The sequence below is a fragment of the Myxine glutinosa genome, chromosome 8 (genome assembly GCF_964187855.1).
Source record: "Myxine glutinosa chromosome 8, kmMyxGlut1.1, whole genome shotgun sequence".
Lineage (NCBI taxonomy): Eukaryota > Metazoa > Chordata > Myxini > Myxiniformes > Myxinidae > Myxine > Myxine glutinosa.
Genome location: NC_136268.1, coordinates 859148 through 882595, shown reverse-complemented (window position 1 = coordinate 882595; position 23448 = coordinate 859148). Strand labels below are relative to the sequence as shown.

The following is a 23448-nucleotide window of genomic DNA, read 5'->3' as shown; positions in this document are numbered from 1 at the left end:
AATTGTAAAAAATAATAATAAATAGATTCATTCAGTAAAAAACAAGACCGAAATTCTAACAGCGGCGTAGCCGGGCTTGTAAAATATTATAAACCACAAACGCACATGATTAGCTTTTTAAACAGTCGCTAATGCCGTTTATAACATTAAACAAATTTGGAGGAATCCAGACATCTGTGAAGTAAGTTTTACTTACAGAACTGAGGGAAGATCTACTGTAATCTAAATTATAACCAACAAGGGTTGGTACGTACCGTTTTGTTGGAAGAGACGTAACCCCGATGCTTTCGATATTTGATGGTCATTTTAACAATCGGTTTGTTTGCGTTTCACTCTGAATGAAAAACGTAAAGGTAGAGCATGACGAATGTGATGTATGACAGGTTCGATGATATGTTCGGCATGAACAGCATATCAATCAAAATGGCGATGTGTGGAGAGTCAGCCGCCATAATCACATCACCCTGTCATGTGACCAGATCCTCAGCTCTGATTGGTATACGTTTGAGGGGACATACATACATACATACATACATACCACAAAGACAGACAAATACTGTTCTAGATAGTGCAGCGGCATAGCAAAAATTTAAGAAGAATTGTGCATTTTGTGATGGAAGCACCAAATTTGGCACAATGATAGAATGTTATATTTAGAACATTTTCAGATATGGAACCACTGAAATTCACCCAAGGTCGCCACCATATTGGATTTCAAAATGGCGGCTTTAAAAATCTGTAACCCTTAGTAGCCCAGCAGATATGTGAAAAAATTGTGCTTTTGGTGATACAAGCATGAAATTTTGAACACTGATAGAGCATACTACTAGGAAGATTTTTGGATATAGGGGCATTCAAATCTTTTCCTAGGGACAAAATGGCGTTTTTGGGGAACGATTGACACCATTTTTAAAATGGCCGTTTACGGATAATAAGATACACAGTACCGATGTCTATAAAACTAGATTTACTTATTGCTCAAGCACACCTATGATGTTTTTTTCACGTAAACAGGTTGTAAGATCATAATTAAATGTCAACAAACTCACATAACATTTATTTGGTCCTTATTCTTTACAAAAATAATTACTTTTTGAGCTATTTTGAGCAAACTCCAGAAACACAATGGAAATGAAGTGAAAATGCCACATTAACGCTGTGGAAGTGACTTTCACTATAAAACAGTCTACAAAACAGTCTTCCACATGTTTGTGTATATGTAACAGGTGTGTTATTCCTCCTGTATACTATCGTGTGCACTCCCCTGCACAGTGACACAGAGCTGAGCACTGGAGTGCGGCCTTAACACACTTGCACTGTTTCCTGCAACCCTTCTTGCATCCACATCTAATCAATTGTCGGCATGCCTCAGTTGCCTCTGTGAGGGTTGTCCAATATATCCCCCAGCCGTTATTACTCTGTTTCCAACCCCATTCACTTGGCGATGGGAGCTCAGGTGCGCAAATCATCATCTGGCCCCAACAAAAGCCGGCTTGGTAGGCAGCTCTCTTGATGTGTTGTCTGAGGGCTTCTTGCGTTGGTGGGATAGCCTCTATTGATCTACCAGTCTGGGTGAAGAGATGCTTGCGGGCATCGTTAACATGTTCCTGGCTGCTTGTTCGATCGTAGAGCAGAACAACAAAACGCTCCAGTGGATCCATGTTGTCATTTGCAGTTGAAATGGTTGGTGTGGCAGCCAGTGCGCAGAAAGCTGAGGTGACCTCATCATAGGCTTTCCATGTTTCCCATGCTGTTTTCTTCCCCCTTCCGCCGAAGCAGGACACGGTGTCACACCCAGTGAAGGCGTGGAAGAATGGCAACCCTCGGCACTTGTTTGGTCCCAGTGCCACAGCCATCTCGTGAGCTGCCAAGTGCCTGAAATTCTTCCCTGTGCCAAAAGCAACCCAGAGTTCATCGATGTCAAGATATCCAGTTGCTGCCACTGCAAGGATCAAAACATCTGTGTCCACTGTGCGGATTGACACCTTGGTATAGCCCTGTCTGACTGCATCTTGGACATGGAGTAGTATCCTTGTATCTGCCTCCTCGTGACTACACGGGGAAAGACCAGTAACATCTCGTGGCTGTGTACAAAAAACTTATTTGTGGTTTGTGGTGACGATTTGCTTGTCAGTCTCAATGTTTGCTATCCTCGTTGCTAGAAAGTCAAACAACTCCACCTTGTTCTCGTCTATGCGAAGGAAGGCCTGCCAGTTTCGAGGGATGGAACTAGATGGCTCAACTCGTCTCCTGGTGCCTTTACCCCTCGTCTTCCTGGTGTCGGCTTTCAAACTGTCTGGGAAATATTCATCCCAGATAATATCAACCCTGCTCTTATTTTGTATCTGAGATGTGATGTATGGCAAGAATACTAGTGATGCATACTCAGAGAAGGTCTTCGCATTACAAGGTGCCAGCATGTTCACGATGGCTGCTCCATCCAGGATCATGACTTCAACAGGGGGGCTTACATCATCATTTTCCCGTGAGGTGATCAGATCTTCTAAGCACAATGATCAATGTTATCCACTGCCCCAGTTTTGAAGAGGTCACTTTTTAGCTCAGGGGGGCAAACTGTACCCTCATTTTGGAAGAAACGGCAGATTCTGTTCCCCAAGTCCGTGGAGATGCTAAGCACCCTGTCATAGGAGATCGAGAGACCCAGGTTGAACATAGTATCAACCAGGTCTCTTTTTCGAGTCTTTGTGTGGATAAGGGTGCCCAGGTACACAGGCAGGGGAGTCTCCCGATTGTGACTGTGCCTCGTGGACGTGGTAGTACTGCTACTCTCTCTGCGGCGTGAGTAACTGTTGAACATAAGGAGTTGTGAGATTGTGAGAGTAGGTGTTGATACCGACGAGTGGCTTGACTGCTCTTGGATGTTAGGACCATTCAAGATCATAGAAACTAGTGATACAAGCGAATTAGGTACCGAATGTTATTGGCAGTGGGCTTCAAATGAACCACTAAATGTTGAGTTCATTTTCAACATGTCTCTACGAACTATATTTGCGGCTCTAGCAAGACAAACTCCATCACTGTCAGTGTCGTGATCACATGCCTTCTGAAGGGCTGAGCCAACATCCTGGTTGAAAGCAAGCAGAATATCTCGACCGGACATGTGCTCCTCTAGGTCTGGAAAATATGTCATGATTCGATCTTTGAGTTTGGTGGAGTGGACACGCCTGGTCAAGACTGTTCCAAGCTGTTCCAGCCTGGTGGTGTATAGTCTTGCTAGGTCTACCAGCTTGAACACTGGTGTCACAAGAGCATCTGTGCGGGCATCATCGATGTAGGACACTAGCTCTCCAAGTGCTATACCGTGATTGATATCATCTTGTTCATTCAGTGTTGTGCTTGTGGCCCTTGCTTTGTTATAAAGTGACACCAGACACTTCACGTGGTACTGTGCATCTTGTGCTATAAGGTCACCTGCACTCAGTTTAGCAAGAAGTGCCTGATCTCCTAGTTTCAGGGCAGCTGTCCTGACATGTTTATCGAGGTCGAAGGTGGAAGCTTTTCGCAGAGAATTAGTACCCGCTGGTTTGTCACAAAAGAAACACTTTTCAGGCTGTGGCTGTGTGTGGTCTACATGTACTCTGACGGGTGTACTTTCTTGAGACACTTGCGGTTTCTTCACTAGACGTTTCTCTTTTTTGTGCCCGATGCAGTTCAGTTTTGTTGTATTTCAGTCTGCATGAATCATGCCACTTAGCCTTGTGGCTCTGGAAGGTTGACTGGATACCTTCACCATCGTCCAGGCGGGACAGTTCTAGAGATTTTGGCAGGCAGCCCATCTGGCTGAAGGTGAGGAGATAATCTGCAAGAGTTTGGTATCCGGACCCTGTGGTTCGCTTGGAATCAGCTGGACAGGCAAGGGCCTCATCGGTGACCTCCTGACATAACACACACTTCTCCCAATCTGTCAGATAAGGCATGTTTGTTCCAGATGTACTAGGGCTTTGGGGGTCTAATAGCTTGAAATTTTTGTTGGCCATTGTCAATTAAGCATTATCCACCACCACCATCCAATCAATATACAAATTGGGAACCAAATCTAGGTAGCTACTACAGTCAATGAGCGAAGGTGCAGTGCAGTCGAGTTATCATCTGAAAAAGAAATACATACATTATTATCATAAATATAGTAATTCGCTTTCGTAACTTTTCACTAGCCTTGCATTGTTCCTTATAGTCACCTAGTCTATGATAGGAAAGTTCATAAAGCTACATCAAAGTTGTTCATATAAAGGTATTGAACCAAAATTACACCCAGGAGAAATCAGATAGTCATGCAAAGTTAAATAATTAAACCACTAGACCAGTCCTGTCTATTGCAATGGTAAACCATTTGTTCTGCCCCTTATAGGCCACCGTAGATTCCAATTTTGAACCCAGTATGAAGGTATTGCATAGCATGTACATGACAATTTATAATATGCTCATTACATTGTGTTTCAATAGCAGCACAAATGACAAGTCTGAAATAATAGGTAAATATGTCCTTCTTAGCCGCCATTTTGTAAAATGGCCGCCATTTTGGGCCAAGGAGAAATCTGGAATGCCCCTACATCCAAATTTCACTGTAAGGGTATGCCCTAACTGTGTGCCAAGTTTCATGCTTGTATCATCAAAGGCACAATTCTACCACAATTCTTCACATATCTGCCGGACTATAGGGGGGGTGGCGGAAACAAATCCTACAGGCACAATTATTGCCCCATTCACCCTATATCTTTTCTAACATCAGTAGACACATTACAGCGGCGATTCTGAGCTCAAGGGAACATCTAGGGGTCTGGGGAGTGAAAAATTTGAAAATTTCGGCCAAAATACCCCTAAAAGAGGTCATTTGGTGTCAAATTTCAGGGGGGGTCGTGTATTGTCCTGTAGATAAAACATGCTGGTCCGTTGATTAACCCCTAATTAAACGACTTTTTTGTTTGTTTGCTCCATCCAGGTTTCAATCATGTCGAAGCAGTTCAAGTTAGTTCATGTTACCAAGCATGTAACTTCAACGCCAAAGACGCCACTGGACTGGGAACTCTGTTCTGTGTCAAGTTGATATAGGAGAGTCCCTACAGTGTCCTGCTGTCACGAAAAGAACTGATGCAGGTGCTGGATACAAGACACTTGAAGACAATCTATCAGCATTCAATAAACTAGGCAAGCTGCCACAAGACGTGGACTTGCAACGACTGGATGAAGGCCAAGGGATAGCTGCCACTCTAGCTGCCCACCAAGCCAAGTCGCACAAGTCATGCAGGGTGAAATATAACACTACCAAGCGACAGCGGGTACAGAAGAGAAGTCATCCAGAGGGAAGCCCTATCCCCAGTACAATCACAGATAAGTACAAGCTTACTAGGTCTCAGGCAGCTTGTGTTGATAGCATATGCGACAATTTGTGCTTCTTCTGCCAGCAAGAGCTTGGTTTGGAGTTTCATCAAGCAGCGACATTGGAACTAGATAAACACGTTCGCAAGGCTGCAGAGTTTCTTCAGGATACCACTTTGTTAGCCCAACTGAGTGCTGGGGACATGGTCGCAAGAGAGGCCAAGTACCATAAGAAATGTTTGACATCCCTATACAACCGCGTGAGGGCAGCAAAAAAGCTTGCTGAGCAAAACCAGAGCACGGTAGATGTCATTTCAGCAATAGTCCTTGCTGAACTGGTAACGTACATAGAGGAAACTGCTAAAGAAGAAGACACTGCTCCTGTATTCAAGATGGCAGATCTCACCAAGCTCTACACAATGAGAATGGAACAGTTCGGAGTTGTGCTGGAAACACGAGTCCATACAACCAGACTCAAGGAGCGTATCCTGGCACACTTCCCTGATCTGCAGGAGCACAGGCAGGGAAGAGATGTCCTGCTGGTGTTTCAGGAAGACATTGGCAGTGCATTAGCCAAGGCATGTCAACATGATATTGACAGTGATGTTGTGCACCTGGCACGAGCTGCAGGGATTATAAGGAAGGATATGTTCCAGTCATCTCAGCCTTTCAATGGGTCCTTCTCAAACAAATGTCAAGAAGAGTCTGTGCCACAACTGCTGCTGACAATGGTCTCCATGATTTTAGAGGGCGCAGGCATCAAAGATCAGGCATGTCAGTCATCGGCATCGGCGTCTGTGACAATAGCTCAACTTCTCAAATACAACAGTGTGAAGCATGAGAGGAGAGGTGCAGGCACAGACGTACGACACAGCATTAGTCAAGAGACTCCTTTGCCAATATATCTTGGCTTGATGCTTCAAGCCCATACGAGAAAGAGGGAACTGGTTGACACATTATCTGGACTAGGGATCAGCATTGCCTATGATAGAGTGCTACGGATCTCTGCAGAGCTGGGGAACGGGGTCTGTCGGCGCTTTCGGGCGGAGAAGGTGGTCTGTCCCCCAAAGCTCCGCGGTGGAGTGTTCACCACATCAGCTGTGGATAATATAGACCACAATCCCAGTTCCACGACAGCACACGACTCCTTCCACGGAACTGGTATTTCATTGATACAACATCCAGACTATGACAATCAAGGCACAGACCGAGGTATTGTCATCATCGGGGGTGTCTCAAATGTCAAGACTGTGGAGGACCTTCCACGGTATTACACAGATGTACAACCAGTTAGTTCACTTGCCAAAAGCCACCCTGTACCAGCTGGAACCCAGGCGTCGCTGCAGAGGAATCCTGCACAAGCTGAACTGGATAAAGAGAAGAGGTGGCTCCAGACTGTGAAGGATGCATGTGACAGTGGTGACACACAGAATCCAGGAAACATTTCTTGGGCTGCACATCACGCAGAGAACCAATCGGCCAAGGATACTAGTATCACAGTCACACCCACTGCCTTGCTTCCCCTCTTCCATGACCAAGCCCACTCAGTGCCAATGATCCGCCATGCCATGGATGTCGTGAAAGCAGCGATCAATGAGCTAAACCCTGGACAGATACCCGTCGTCACACTGGACCAACCACTTTATGCGATCGCCAAGCAGGTGCAATGGAACTGGCCAGACACACATGGTGAAGATCTCTTTGTGGTCATGCTGGGTGGTCTACACACAGAGATGGCAGCTTTGAAGACAGCAGGAGACTGGCTGCAAGACAGCGGTTGGACACAGGCATTGGTTCAGGCAGAGATAGCAACAGCTGGCACAGCAGACTCCTTCTTGCGTGCAGCTCACGTCAGCCGTACAAGACACGCCCACCAAGTAACTGTTGCTGCCCTACACATACTGCAGCATCGTGCATATGACATATACAACGAAAGAGCAACTGCAAGAGATGAGGAACCATTGGAGTTCGAGGCATGGTGTGACCAGAGAGCAGCGGCATGTCCACAGTTTCAGTACTGGGCCACTGTACTTAACCTGGAGCTCTGTATACTCCTCTACATACGTTCACTGAGAGAGTCCAACTTCACGCTGTACATGGACACCCTACCAGAGCTAGCTGCATGGTTCGCTGCATTGGACCATATCCACTATGCTCGCTGGTTACCAGTCCACATCAGGGACATGGTTGGCATTGCAGAGAAACACCCAGATGTTGCTGCCAAGTTCCATGCGGGGCACTTCACATCCAAGAAGACTAGGCATGCTTTCTCCGCCATCTCCCTAGACCAGGCTCATGAACAAAACAATGCCACGGTCAAAGGCGATGGCGGGGCAGTGGGCCTAACTGAAAATCCAAGTGCCCTTCGACGGTGGATGGTGGCTGGCCCCGAAGTTGCTCGGGTCATCACAGAATTTGAGACCTCACAGCAACTGCGCCAAAGGGGAGAGCACACCCACCACCATGAGCAAACCGACAGTGTGCAGAAGAAGTTCGTCCAAGATGTCCGTGCACTGACAACAGTCATCGAAGAGATGGGCAGCCCCTTTGAAGAAGAAAGCACAGATTTGCTGGTCCTGGGCACACTGGAGATCTTGGGCCCAGCTGTTGGAGATACTGTGCGTACAGCTGTACAGATTGGGAGAGATCAGTTCCATTCATTTGAGAAGGAACGTCTGGCAGACAGATCCAAGCCACTCAATGATGTCATCAAACGCAACAAACTCCCGTTGTTTTCATCCATCAAGGTCAAAGCTGCCCAGAAGAGCAAACAACAAGTAGCCTCTGCAAAGAGTGATTCAGAGCTCTTCTCCAGACTATACATCGCATGCCAAACCAGAGATGGGGGTCTCGAGCAGTTCTTCAAACATGAGAACAGCGCACATCCGCCAGCACTCTCGCAAAATGGACAGCTCCGCTTTGGTTCCAAAGCTGACTTGTTGCAGCCCTTAGAACAGCTTGTCGAAACAAAGTCGGACCCACCACAAGTATCTTCTGTGATCCTCGATGGAGCTGTAATAGTTCAAATGCTGAGCCCAGGCCAGACCAAAACATTTCTTGACTATGCCACAAAAGTATTCGTTCCATACATTATGTCACAGCTTCAACATCGATCTCGTCTCGATCTAGTGTGGGACCGCTATGCAAAGTCAGGCAGCCTGAAGGCAACTGCAAGGACCAACAGAGGCAAGGGAATACGCAGACGTGTCACTGGCTCTGCCCTCCTACCAGGCAACTGGCACAGTTTCCTCCGTGTCGACGAGAACAAGGAGGAACTCTTCAGCTTTCTGTCTAAGCAGGTCACGGAGTCCATCGATGTGCCAGACAAACAGCTGATTGCTACTGACGGTGAACAGGTAATGTGCATGATGTATGTTAGTGTGTGTTAGTGAAAGTGTGTGTATGTGTCTGGGTGGTGAGAGTGGGTGCGTGCCTGCTTGTGTGTTTGAGAGTGTGTGTACAATCTTCTGTGGTTTCAGTACATATTATACAATGTATTATTGATTTATGCTGTTGTAGAGTAAATTCTTACCCACATATGTGTATTCTTTTCATATAATTTAATTTTGATTATATAATCCCGATTTGTATTATCTATTCGGAATAATATTTTGTATTGTATATATAATCTTTAGCTGTCCACGGTACACTCCCTCAAATTGTTAAGAAAGGCCTATTGGCCATAGTGTTCTTGAATTGCTTTTTTCTTTCCTGGCATCTTGGGGGAGTGTACATGAACAGGCTACTGTTATATGTGCAATGTCATATTGTATGATTTCATGTGTTTGATGCCAAGTAAATAACAATAATAATAATAATAATAATAATAATAATTGCCCTGTAATAATTCATTGACCTCAGAAATGTACATCTAGACACCAGAATCAAGTATCTAGCTGGCATAGAACCAGAGATATCGGTCAGCAGATTTTCGGAAGCCGCCATCTTGGAATCCAATATGGCGTCAGTAAATCAACTTCTAAGTAGAACCATTCAATTCCTTGACCTCAAGTTTGTACATCCAGACACTAAAATCAAGGCTGTAGCTGGTATAGAACCAGAAATATTTGTAATTAAAGATTTTTAAGCCGCCATTTTGAAATCCAATATGGCGGCCACATTGGGGTGAATTCCAAAGTGGTTCCATATCTGAAAATGTTCTCCATATAATATTCTATCATTCTGCCAAATTTGGTGCTTCCATCACAAAATGCACAATTGGTTTGCTATGCCGCTGCACTAAGACGGCTTTGCCCCATGGGCTACGCCGTAAAAAACTGTCTCGCACTTAACGCACTGCAGCGGGCCGAACAAGGGACTTTTCTCCATAATTAATTAATTATTTTCTCCATATTCTCCAAATACATTCTTTGTCAACAATTTTAACCGATAATGTCCCGTTTGCCAACGTTAAAACGATAAGATGTAAACCGATTGTACTTGGACACCCGGTAGTTTATGAGGCAAGGAGAAATAGGACACTAGATCCAAAAGTACTTCTAGTTTGGTTGTTTTGCTACACATAAACCCAGAAGGTACACCAAATAGCCCGGCAAGTACAACAGTTCAAACTCAAATTCTGTACAGAACACTTCACACAAATCTCAGCCAATTGGCTTTACGATCAATCTCTGCATTGACAAAGTCACTCCGAATCAGAACACGGCTCACTCAGAAATTAATAAATAATAAAAAGGGAAGGTCCACATACCTTTCTTGTCCTTGTCTCCAATTACAGGTGCTTCCAATTTGCTCTCCTCTGTATCAGACGTTTCTTCAACATCTTCGGCGGCTTTACTGCAAGGTCATCGATGAAACATCACAAACCAAATGTGCAACTGTACAAGGGCTCTAACACGCATGACAAATGCATCCCAGCCAACAAGAACCCCCCTCCACCCAACCCCAAAATGTCCTCAACATATACAAACAGAATTATAGCTCTCAGTCCAAATGCCTCGAGAAACCTTCAGCAAAATTCAGTGTAGTCAAAGAATGCATCACAGAGCTATAATTGTTGAGCGTGTGAAGAAGACTGGAGTTTGGGAGGAAGAGGGCTCACCAGTAAAGCAGAAATTCCCACACAAACACAAACATAGTAAAACAAGAGCTCGTTATGTCTAAACAATCACCGGCAATTTAAGACAAAATGATATTCAGTATAAAGCTGCAGCTCAAGGCAAACCATCCATTTGGTTTTTTCAAATGAAAGGTTTCACGGCTCGACTCAGACAACACACCCACACGAGACATACAACTAGCTGTTATCTTTATCAAGGCTGAACATACCAATTCCACAGCTAGAGGAGCGTTACATTGTAAAAACGTGTATTGCGTAGCAACACAACACAATAAAGAGGGAGACTTGCTTTGCAGTACATGTCCCCCACTGTTGTCGTTCCAATCACTCAGTAATTGAGACATATGCAGGAGGACAAATTGTTTTATGCATGTCAAGCTTCAAAAGAAGTTGGCTTCTGTAACTTGACATAATAAACCCATGTACCAAGTTTCAGTTCAATATGTTAACGAGTCAGGGGAAAAAGGTCTGGAAAACCAGAGACAGCAAACCTATGGTCCCCTCCAGGAACGCGGTAGGGGATGAATAAATAAAACCACAAACCTATACAGGAAACATGAACACCAACAAAATGGTCCTCAAGTCACAATTACCTCTCCGATTCAGCCATGATTTTGCCTCGGGTTCAATTGCACTGCAAATAAAATGGAAACGCACGTTATAAAAGCACAAAAAGAACCAAGCATGAACATCAATTCATCAACATAAAAATATTCAATTTTATTATATAAAATAATAAGTTCTAAAATAATAACAGGCGTAATTACAAAATAATAAATTAAAAATACCCACCCTCACCCCCACACAAAAGCCTGGCGTTAGCCCAACTGTTAAGGTGGTCGAGTGGTCTCAAGTTTGAGTGCGCCTGTAGTGCTACTAAAATAACACCAGGTGTGGGGGGGGGGGGGGGGGGGGTGTTTGTGTACAAGATCGAGGCTAAAAACCAGGAACCAGGTGCAACCAAGAGCAACCAGGTGGGTTGACTCAGCCTGTCAACCTTCCGAGGCTGACCTGGCCAGGATTGTGCCCCCTAGCCAAAGCAAACCCGATACATCTGAAAAAGCCAATGGAGCGATTCTTTTCTTTATTTATTTATTTTTCCTCAAATGAAATATTCCTTTTATCAGATGAAATGCTGCACAAGGATGCACAACTACTCGGTTCGATTTAGATATTCTTAAAAGCGTTGGTGTGGTCGAAGCGGTTTATTGGTAAGGGTTATAAAATCCACCAAAACCACATAGTCCAACACTTGTTTTGTGACCAATGTTAGCTCTTACACGAGCCCCGATCTTGTACACACAAAAAAGAAAAAGAAAAAAAAGAAGGTTGTACTAGGTGTTCGTCATCGTCTTCACAGCGCGGTTTGTCCGTGCTCCATTCTTTCAAATGCTGATCGTCAAGCAAGGAAGCAGACACGCAAAGTCTTCGGACGACTCGTAGTTTATAATATCAAGAATATTAAACCTCAATTTTCTGCACAACAAATTTTTCATGCAACAGCAACACCTTCGCAGGTAATCGTCAATGCCAAATAATTAACGATAAAATACCCGCATTTGTACAAAATGGAAGTGCCAGTGACGAAAACTGACGTCATACCCAGACAAGTGAAACCAGAGCAGACACAGGAGATCAAACTGATGTAAAAGTAACATTTTAAATACCAAGCCGACGAAATCTGAAAACGAAACAGAACTGGTACCGCCAGAGTCTTGACACAAGTACCGTACTACCTGATAATACAAGACCATGGTACTTTGAGGAGATAATGTCGCACGCTAGCAGCTACACGCTCTGGATCCAATGATGGATGGCTGGATTAAACAAAAACTGCTCGTCTGGAGAAACATCCACATTTGCGATGCAATGGTCAAGTCGAGGTTCTAATATGAATGAATGAATGAATGAATGATCGTTTTAAGGCCATTTTTCCCCGCTGGAGCGGGGGTTGGCCTTCCGGGCCCCATGACAATCATGGTTCCCTGTTTGAGGCAATGTTTTTTATGGCCGGATGCCCTTCCTGACGCCAACCCAAAAGGAGGGAGGTGTGGGTAAGGCCTGTGTGTGCTGGTACCCTGAACGCCCCACTGCTTCAGGCTTAGCTGTGTAAATAGCACCACCTGCAGTAGGTAGTCGGTGTAGCAGCACAGGCACTGCGTCACGTGGCCCACTACGTCCAACTTGCGTCGTATCCTTCATTAACGAGGAAAAGGGAGGTGTGTGTAAAGAGGGAGGTGTGTGTAAAGAGGGAGGTGTGTGTAAAGAGGGAGGTGTGTGTAGAGAGGGAGGTGTGTGTAGAGAGGGAGGTGTGTGTAGAGAGGGAGGTGTGTGTAGAGAGGGAGGTGTGTGTAGAGAGGGAGGTGTGTGTAGAGAGGGAGGTGTGTGTAGAGAGGGAGGTGTGTGTAGAGAGGGAGGTGTGTGTAGAGAGGGAGGTGTGTGTAAAGAGGGAGGTGTGTGTAAAGAGGGAGGTGTGTGTAAAGAGGGAGGTGTGTGTAAAGAGGGAGGTGTGTGTAAAGAGGGAGGTGTGTGTAAAGAGGGAGGTGTGTGTAAAGAGGGAGGTGTGTGTAAAGAGGGAGGTGTGTGTAAAGAGGGAGGTGTGTGTAAAGAGGGAGGTGTGTGTAAAGAGGGAGGTGTGTGTAAAGAGGGAGGTGTGTGTAAAGAGGGAGGTGTGTGTAAAGAGGGAGGTGTGTGTAAAGAGGGAGGTGTGTGTAAAGAGGGAGGTGTGTGTAAAGAGGGAGGTGTGTGTAAAGAGGGAGGTGTGTGTAAAGAGGGAGGTGTGTGTAAAGAGGGAGGTGTGTGTAAAGAGGGAGGTGTGTGTAAAGAGGGAGGTGTGTGTAAAGAGGGAGGTGTGTGTAAAGAGGGAGGTGTGTGTAAAGAGGGAGGTGTGTGTAAAGAGGGAGGTGTGTGTAAAGAGGGAGGTGTGTGTAAAGAGGGAGGTGTGTGTAAAGAGGGAGGTGTGTGTAAAGAGGGAGGTGTGTGTAAAGAGGGAGGTGTGTGTAAAGAGGGAGGTGTGTGTAAAGAGGGAGGTGTGTGTAAAGAGGGAGGCGTGTAAAGAGGGAGGCGTGTAAAGAGGGAGGCGTGTAAGGGGGGGTGGCGTGTAAGGGGTGGCGTGTAAGGGGGTGGCGTGTAAGGGGGTGGCGTGTAAGGGGGTGGCGTGTAAGGGGGTGGCGTGTAAGGGGGTGGCGTGTAAGGGGGTGGCGTGTAAGGGGGTGGCGTGTAAGGGGGTGGCGTGTAAGGGGGTGGCGTGTAAGGGGGTGGCGTGTAAGGGGGTGGCGTGTAAGGGGGTGGCGTGTAAGGGGGTGTCGTGTAAGGGGGGTGTCGTGTAAGGGGGTGTCGTGTAAGGGGGTGTCGTGTAAGGGGGGTGTCGTGTAAGGGGGGTGTCGTGTAAGGGGGGTGGCGTGTAAGGGGGGTGGCGTGTAAGGGGGTGGCGTGTAAGGAGGGTGGCGTGTAAGGAGGGCGGCGTGTAAGGAGGGAGGCACGTAAGGAGGGAGGCGCGTAAGGATGGGGTTGTGTAAGGCGGGAGGTGTGTAAGGCGGGAGGTGTGTAAGGCGGGAGGTGTGTAAGGCGGGAGGTGTGTAAGGCGGGAGGTGTGTTGCACTCTATTAAAAGGAGGGAGGTGTGGGTAAGGAGGGAGGTGTGTCTGGCTCATTTTTAAAAAGAGGGAGGTGTGAGTGAGGCCTGTGTGCTGGTACCCTGAACGCCCCACTGCTTCAGGCTTAGCTGTGTAAATAGCACCACCTGCAGTAGGTAGTCGGTGCAGCAGCACACACTGCGTCACGTGGCCCACTACGTCCAACTTTCCTCGGATTCTTCACCAACTGCCACCGATATTCCACGTTCTTGCGAGGTTGGTGGGAAGCTTCTTTTTTTTGGAACGAGTCTTTCACGAACCGGCTGGCCAGGCCTCACGCTCGATCAAGTAGTCAGAATAAAAATTTTGTAATTTGGTCAGGGTGCCGGCGATAGCTTGCCTTACTCTTCGTGAAGAACACCCCATGGGGATTTTTAAAATTCACCGACTTCCGGCAGACGATCTCCCCACCTGTAAGTGTAAAACACCTGGATGACAGTTTATACTTATAGCCGGGTCGATATTTGAACCCAGGTTAGACGACTCAACACACAAACATAACTAAACTCTAAAGCTCTCAGTCCAAATGCCTCGAGAAACCTTCAGCATCATTCAGGATGATTCAGGACCCAAAGAATACATCACAGAGCTCCGATATTATAGAGTCGAGTGCGGGTACATCTCGGGCCAGATGCACAAAGTTTCCTCGTATTAAATTAATACAAAGTGCACACAAAGATAAGGTCGCAGATACCGCCATGTTCACAATCACCAACACTGGACATCCATACGAGGCCACGGCAGGTAACAGTTGGCGAAAACCACGTGCTCGATGCTCGCTAGGCCCAAATGGTAACAGTTGGCGAATTCCTACTTTTTTAATGATCCGGGACCAAACCCGAGGACCACGTTGCACCACCGAGCTCACACGTCATCACAGGTCAGAGGTCAGTACAAACTGCTAAAACAAACCGAATCGTACAGGTCACAAAATGGCGAATGAAGACCGAGCGTCACAGCATTCCGACCGGATTATAACGTTAGTCACAAAAAAAAAATTAAATAAAACCTCCACCAAACCACGTGCTGTCCAAATTACAGAGTTTTCTTTTTACGGGTTAGTCAATTAAATTCCACGTTTAACAAAAGCATGACGCAATAAAACCTGCGGGATTAAAAAATAATAAGTACATAATGTGACGAATGCAAGAAGAAGAGCACGTCACAAATGGAGCGCAAACGAGGCTGAAGAAAAAAAAAATAAAACCCGAGGTACGGGAGAACCGCATGCGAGGGAGCGCGGCCGGGTAGGGAAGGCCTCGCTCGGTCTCACAAGGAATAAGGAGCCCACTGGAGCCGTACCCTCGATAAAATTAAACTCGGATATGGCTCACCACAGCAAATACACGAACCTCGGCGGAGCCGAGGGTGGAAAGGGCGGTGAGTAGTTCGCGACTTCGCGCTCGAACCCTCACTTGACGCCCAACGTGAAAGGTTATGGCGGCAAACCAATAACGTCGTCCGCGATTGGCTCGCGGATTTATACTTGCAATCACGTTAGCCAATCACATTGCGCTTTACTTCCCGGCCCAGCTTTGACCGGTCACGTGGTTGTCGCTGCACCGTTAACTATATTTTTAAGAATCTAAAAACAGAAATTCTCAACTTTTCTGAAGCACTTCACCTTATTTATATATATTTATATTTTTAAACATTGTTTCCTGTTCTGTGAGCAAATGTAAAAAAAAGTCTAATTAATGAGTTGTGGGTATTTTATATTCGGCGGGAGCATGCTGAGTTGTTTTCTCCTTTGTTTGATTCACGAAAAAGTGTAATTATGAAAATTATAATGTTTCCAACTCAGCATGCTGTGTAAACCCTCATACCAACGAACTTCTCAATGGAGACCTTCAAACGCATTCGCGGCCGCCGTCTCCAAGCGGAAGTCACTCTGACGAGGGGCGCCGTGGTCTACATATTACGTACACGAAATAGGAGGAAAAAATTCCCCGCCGCCCACTCCATATAATATAGTTGTCCCATCCTCCCCAACTCCCCTATCTTCCCTTTCCCTGTGTTATTTAGGGGGTGGCATTGGGCAACTTCCACTGTCCATTAGTAGCAACTCCAGATATCCTGTGGATTTCACAACTCAGATTTCACCACAAAAAAATCATTGTCGTACAATTCTTTCTTTCTTCATTCTCTAAACACACTCATTCCACCCCCTCAAACGTTTTCAAAGAGATCTCTGATTTGAATATCTCAAGAAACCCATTCTGAAATAAACGTTCGATTTTCTTTAATCATTCAAAACTTATCAAAACTTCCAACTCACTACTCCCCTCACCCCGCCCCTCACAAACTCGCTCCTCACCATTTTTCTTCAATTCTACCCTCTCACTCCTCCTCCTCAAAGTTTCGTCTTAACTCACCCACAAATCTTCCTCCTCCCTGCTTCCTCTCCCCTCCCACTCATACCTCCACATCCTCCAACCTTCCACTTCACTCTTCCACCCCTCAAACAGCACCTCACTGTGCCTCATCCCATCACCATCAAACCTTTTGTCGTCCTCATCCTTCCCTTTCTCCAAACTCTTCTGCAATCTCCGACACAGTGTCGACAGTGTCTACAGCTCTCACCACCTCCCACTCTCCTCCCTCATCTTTCCCTACCCCTCCCCTCCCCTATCCTGTATCCGATGCTCCCCCTCCCCCTCCCTCTTCATTAACGGTATGGACCTCAAACATCCGGGGCCTTCGCTCAAACCTGACTGATCTCTCCATACAGGTTGCTTCTGAAAAACCAGACTTGATCTACTTAACAGAAACTTTCCTCCTGAAATATGTCTCTGATTCCTTAATATCTCTCCCTGGTTACTCCCTCTTCCGGTATGACAGACCTGAGCCTCGTCCGGGTGGTGGGGTGGCTATCTTTATCAAAAACTCTCTTCCTCACTCTCCTTACACTGCCCTCTCTCCACCTCACCTCCAGGAGTAACTCTGGCTACGGCTTCCCCTCCACTCACACCTTTTGTTCATATGTGTTCTGCACTGTCCTCCAAACAGTGATGACTCCATCTACATCTCGCTGTCTGACAACATGGACCAACTTCTATCTACCCATCCCAACTCTCTCTTCCTCATGTGGTGATTTCAATTGTCACCATGCCAGCTGGCTGGGTGTGGGTACCTCTCTCACCAGCCATGGCTCCGCAGCAAAGAACTTCTCCGACTCACTGGGACTGACACAATCTGTCAATTTCCCGACCCGGATCTCAGTCAACGGAGCATCTTCTCTTCTGGACTTGGTTATGACTAACTTCCCTGAAAATGTCTGCTGCTCTTCTTCTGCTCCAATCGGCTCATCTGATCATGTGCTTGTTAAAGTGGACATCTCTCTGACCATTCTCAGGGAGCCTGCTCAGCGTCGACGAGTCTGGCATTTCACTCAGGCCAACTGACACGGTCTTCAAGCAGCCATCAATCATCTGGACTGGTCTCCAATCTCTACCACCTCTGACATCAACTCATCCTGGGAATTCTTCCAAAGTAAATTGCTCTCTCTCATGCACAAATTTATCCCATCTCGTCTTCAGTTGTCATACCCTTCCTCCCGTCCATGGTACACGGAATCTTGTGGTGAGGCTGTTGCCCAGAAACAACTTGCCTTCGTCTCCTGGAAAGCAAATCCAACGAAAGGAAATCTCATTTCCTTTCACAAAGCCCGAAACAAGTGTGTGTCCACCCTCAGGAGAGCCAGGAAACAATATCTCTCCATTCTCAAGACCGAACTCTCTTATCTGTCTCCCTCTTCCAAATCTTGGTGGCGTCGACAACGATTTGTCCCACTTCATCCTTCAAGCAACTCACCCCCATCACATCACACCTCTCTTTCGCTATCTGCTTTGCAATCCTGAATACTGCTTTCTGACCCTCTTCCGAATCCAAGCGTTCTCCGAACATTTTCCTACATGCCTCCTGCGCCTTTGCTACCTCTTTCTTTGCAGCCTTCCTGGCTGCCTTATAACTTTCATGCTCTGCTGTTTCTGCTCCCGTACCCTTCGCCTTGTGCCACTCCTTGAACTTCTTCCTTTTCTCGTCAATCCTCTTTCCAACTTCATCATCCCACCACCATGTTTCCGAGTGCCTCGGTGGTCCTTTTGTCCATCCACACACCTCACCAACGGCTCCCAGCAGACTAGCCTTCATTGACATCCAACCACTTTCAAGCTCAACCACATCATCCTCGACCCTACTCAGCCTCTCTTTTAATGCCTCCCTTACTGTCACCTCTTTCAACCTCCACACCTTCATTCTCGGTTGGTACTTTCACCCGCCGAGCTCTCCTCGCACCTTTCACCCTTATGTCGCAGACAACCAAGTGGTGCTGTGAAACAGCCTCCTCCCCCGGGAGCACCTTTGTGTCCGGGAGGTGTCCCCCATCTCACCTACGCACCATCAGGTAGTCAAGGGTTGTCGTCGACCCACCTGACGTGTATGTAACAAGCTTATTATCCTCTTTCTGGAACTGAGTATTACAAATCAACAAATCAGCTCCATCAGCAAACTACAAAATCCTTTCACCTTCTCCATTTCTCACACCATATCCGTAACCCCCATGAACTCCCTCAAAACCGTCCATACTCCTTCCCACATGTCCATTTAGGTCTCCTCCTACCACAACAACTTCCTTATCTTTCACATTTTCCATCAGCTTCTCTATCGCACACCAGAACTTGTCCTTCTCTTCATCGCTCCGACCAACCTGCGGAGCATATCCCGAGATGACGTTCACCAAGAGCCTTCCAATCATCATTTTCACCATCATCAACCTTTCACTCACTCTCGTCACACTCACCACACTGTCTACAAACTCCTCAGAAAACAGGACACCAACACCATTCACGCCCTCCGGGCACCCTTGCCAGACAAACTTGTATTTCTGTCCCTGCCTACCCTTCACCATTCTCACACCACTTCCCTTCCATCTCGTCTCTTGCACACAACATATGTCCACTCTTCTTCTGATCAATACTTCCACCACTTCTCCTGATCTCCCCGTCATTGTCCCTACATTCCACGTCCCAAACCTCAGAAACTGATCTCCACTTCGGGCTGTACCCTGCCCATATGTAGTTGTAATTGTCATGGTTCTCTTTTTACTCCCGCCAGGGAGTAATGGATTCGATCGTGTCCGTGTGTGTGTGTGTTCGTGTGTTTGTGAACAAGATATCTGGAAAAGTTCTGAACGGATTTGGATGAAAGTTGTTGGGATGATTGCCCTTGGGATAAGGAAGAATTGTTTCGTTTTTGGTGAAGCTCAGGATATTATTCCGAATCCAGGAATTTTTTGAAGGATTGTTTACCATTGGAAGATAGGGCTCATTTTTTTTTTTTTTACATTATCTTCTATATATTCTATATTTAACATTGTGATATGAAAATAGTTTTCATATTTGTTGTAAATGTAGTTTAAACTCGTGGTTATGCATTCGAGCGGTGTTTTTTTGTTAGCACCATCATCTTCAAGGTTCTTTTTTTTTTCCTAATAAAGACATATTCTGTCATTTTAAAACCACCTAAGTGTGTATTCGGCTTCCCCGTTTCATAAAATGTATCGTTTGATACGTATAATGCTTTAAAACGTTTTTTGTTTTGTTTTGTTTTTTACCTCAGAAGAGATATCAACATTTACCTCAGCGAATGTCAATCGCGGTGTCAGTATTTTATGAACATATATAGACTTAGGTGACTTATAAGTGTGACCAGCATGTGCACGGGATTCTTCCCAGAAGAATGAGTGGTCGCATTAGCTTGCACGACTTAAAATGAGCGAGTTTTGTTTTGACGTTTGGGCCACTTTTACATGTTGGATCTCTATTAAGGAGTGAAACGAACGTTTTCCTGGCTTACAATTTTATTTGAAGTCACACATGCCTCAAAATACACTCACCTATATAGAATTGAACGCTGTATCCGAAAATGTAAGTGAAATTGCCTTTTTCTTTTTTTACATTATCTTGAAGGAGCTCCGGTTGCCGGTGTGCTCCTACACGAGTCGAAAGGATTGACGCGACAAAAGACGGGAATGCGTCCGAGTTTCTTTATTGAGCAAAACCAAAACTCGGGTACTCTGACAAGCCCGTTTATCGGGCAGCAATATATATATGCAATCAAACACGTCATGCCCGAGCGTTTGCCCAGGAAAGGCGAGACTGGGCGTGCCCGGGCGGCCTGGGCGAGCCCGAGAAAGGCGAGTCTGGACATGCCCGGGAAAGGCGAGACCGGGTGTGCCCGAGCGGCCTGGGCGAGCCCGGGAAAGGCGAGACTGGGCGTCCCCGGGCGGCCTGGGCGAGCCCGGGAAAGGCGAGTCTGGACATGCCCGGGAAAGGCGAGACCGGGCGTGCCCGGGCGGCCTGGGAAAGGCGAGTCTGGGCATGCCCGGGAAAGGCGAGACCGGGCATGCCCGGGCGGCCTGGGCGAGCCCGGGAAAGGCGAGTCCGGGCATGCCCGGGAAAGGCGCGTCTGGGCATGTCCGGGCGGCCTGGGCGAGCCCGGCACAGTGATCGCTCCCTGGTTGCGTCTTCGGCAGGTGTAAGGCGATTGTGTATGCTCAGCGGCAACCGCTACACGCGCCCCCCCAGAATCGACTTGCACCGGCAGGGTCAATTTAAGGGGGGTCCTGATGACCCGGCCGAAGCGACCCCTGGAGGGTCGTGGGGGGGGGGGCGGGTCCGGTGTGGTGGTGGGTGGTCGAGCGGGGGGAACCGTGGACGGGGGGCGGCCTCGCCGCGGAGGAAGGGACAACCATCGTGGTTGGTCGACGTCCACGTGCGCCAGCTTGAGGCGGTCCACCGAAATCCGGTCCGACCTGCCGCCGACGTCGACGCCGAAAGACTTGTCGTCCCGTCGCAGGACCCGGAAGGGCCCGTCATACGGCGGCCGGAGTGGTCCCCGGTGTGCGTCATGACGCACAAAAACGTACTCCGCTGTGCAAAGCGCTGGGGGGACGTAGGACTGGGGGCCACCGTGGCGGGACGTTGGCACGGGGGCAAACCGTCGGGCGGCCTCCTGGAGGTCCGAGCGCTGGCGAGCTGCGGACCAGGGACTGGTAGCGTCGGGCACGAACTCGCCCGGGACGCGTAGCAGCTGGCCATAGACGAGCTCGGCGGTGGACGCCTTGGGGTCCTCCTTGGGGGCCGTGCGGAGGCCAAAAGGACCCACGGCAGCCGGTCGGCCCAACCGCCGTCCTGAAGGCCGGCCATGAGCGCGGCCTTCATGGAGCGGTGAAAACGCTCGCACAACCCATTGGCTTGGGGGTGGTAGGCCGTGGTACAGTGGAGCTTGACCCCCAGGTTGCGGGCGACCGCGCCCCACAGCTCGGAGGTGAACTGCGGACCGCGGTCCGAAGAGATGTCCGCTGGTGCACTGAAACGTGTGACCCAGGTGGCGATGAAAGCCTGCGCCACGTCGGCGGTGGTGGTGGAAACGTGGGGAACGGCCTCCGGCCACCTGGTGGTCCTGTCCACCATGGTGAGCAGGTGTGTGAAACCTCGTGATGGGGGAAGGGGGCCCACCAGGTCCACGTTAACGTGGTCGAAATGCCGTTCGGGCACGGTGAAAGGTGCCAGCGGGGCCTGGGTGTGGCGGTGGACCTTGGCCCGCTGGCAGGCCGTGCAGGCATTGGCCCAATCGCGGATGTCCCGTCGAAGTCCGTGCCTGACGAAACGCGCCGACACCAGCTTCTGGGAAGCTTTCCGGCCCGGGTGGGAAAGGCCGTGGAGGGAGGCGAAAACGCGGCGCTGCCAGGTAATGGGCATGACGGGGCGAGACTGGCCTTGGGAGACGTCGCAGAGCAGGACAGTGTCCGCGAAGCGGACGTCGGCCAGGTGGAGGCCCGTGTCCGCCGCCCGGAGGGCTTGCACCGTGGTGTCGGTGGTCTGTTCGGCCGCCATAAGCGCGAAGTCCACGCCGAGGTGGACCGCGTTCGCGCTGGCCCGAGAAAGACAGTCGGCCACGGCGTTGTCTTTTCCGGCGACGTGCATGATGTCCGTGGTAAACTCCGACACGGCGGAGAGGTGGCGCTGCTGGCAGGCCGACCACGGCTCCGTGACTTTGGCCATCGCGTAAACCAACGGCTTGTGGTCGACGAAAGCCGTGAACGGGCGGCCCTCCAGGAGGTGGCGGAAATGGCGAACGGCCAGGTATAGACCGAGGAGCTCGCGGTCAAATGTGCTATATTTTAGCTCGTTCGGCCGGAGTTGCTGGCTAAAAAAAGCGAGTGGCTGCCAAACCCCGTTCACCCATTGTTCATGTACGGCGCCCACCGCGTAGTCGGAGGCGTCTGTAGTGAGGGCGATAGGAGCGTCGAGCACCGGGTGAGCAAGCAGCGTTGCATCGGCGAGGGCCAGCTTTGCGCCTGTGAAATCCGCATCCATGGCTGCGGACCAGACGACGTCATGCTTGGCCGGCTTGCCCCGGAGGGCTTCGTAAAGGGGCCGCATGAGCTGAGCAGCGCGGGGCACGAAACGGTGGTAAAAATTCACCATGCTGAGCTCTTTCACTCCCTCTTTCTGTTCTCTTCACCCTCTCTTTTTCTCAAGGTCATCTGCCATCTGCTTGGAAATCAGCCAACATCACCACTTTGCACAAAAAAGGTGCAAAAACAGATCCCAGCAACTACAGACCAATCAGCCTTCTCCCAATTATCAGCAAAGTCATGGAATCCATCATTGCTTCAGATATTAAATCTTTCCTCTTCTCCAATGGCTTGATCTCTGATCATCAATTTGGTTTCAGACCTGGTCACTCTACTCTGGACATGCTGCTTCTGCTTTCTCAAAAATGGATGGAGGTCCTCAACGCCAAACAGGAAATTAGAGCTGTCTCCCTTGACATTTCACGTGCCTTCGATACGGTCTGGCACCCTGCTCTGCTCTCCAAACTCTCCTCCTTTGGTATCCATGGAAATCTCCACGCATGGCTGGCGGACTTCCTCTCTGGTCGGAGTCAACGTGTGGCCCTGAATGGGTTTCTCTCATCTCCTCTTCCTGTTCAGGCTGGAGTTCCCCAAGGTAGTGTTCTGGGCCCTGTGCTTTTTCTGGTCTTCATCAATGATCTCTCTGACTCTCTTGAAAATCCTCTCTATCTCTTTGCTGACGACTCTACTCTCTGTCGCTCCATTCCTCATCCCTCAGATCGGCAGTCTGCAGCCTCCTCACTCTCTGCAGACCTGGACAAAATCACAGACTGGTCAAACAAGTAGAACATGTCTTTCAATCCTGACAAATCTCACACTCTTACAATGTCTCTCCGAAAGGACCGATTGGACAACCCTCCCATCTACTTTCTCAACAATCCTCTCCAAGAAGTTCTGTCGCTCAAGCTTTTGGGTCTCACTATCTGCCATGATCTTTCTTGGGAAAACCACATTTCCAAGCTGGCCTCCAAAGCC

The 23448-nt window shown here is 48.2% G+C and overlaps 1 protein-coding gene across 7 annotated transcripts in view; it reads right to left on the bottom strand.

The window, feature by feature from the left end:
- The window catches only part of LOC137432270 (nucleosome assembly protein 1-like 1), a 95020-nt gene that overhangs the window by 65938 nt on the left and 5634 nt on the right, over positions 1-23448 (bottom strand). The window contains exons 1-3 of one of the 7 annotated variants that reach the window (XM_068124061.2): positions 15386-15570; positions 11011-11051; positions 10049-10134 (exon numbers count right to left, since the gene is read on the bottom strand). In XM_068124061.2, coding sequence (XP_067980162.2) covers positions 10049-10134; positions 11011-11027 — 103 coding nt within the window. In that variant the 5' untranslated portion in view covers positions 11028-11051; positions 15386-15570. Of the gene's footprint in view, positions 1-10048; positions 10135-11010; positions 11052-14745; positions 15056-15385; positions 15571-23448 lie in introns of those variants that run through there. The other 6 variants (XM_068124065.2, XM_078782863.1, XM_068124063.2 and 3 more) reach the window with 6 other exon arrangements.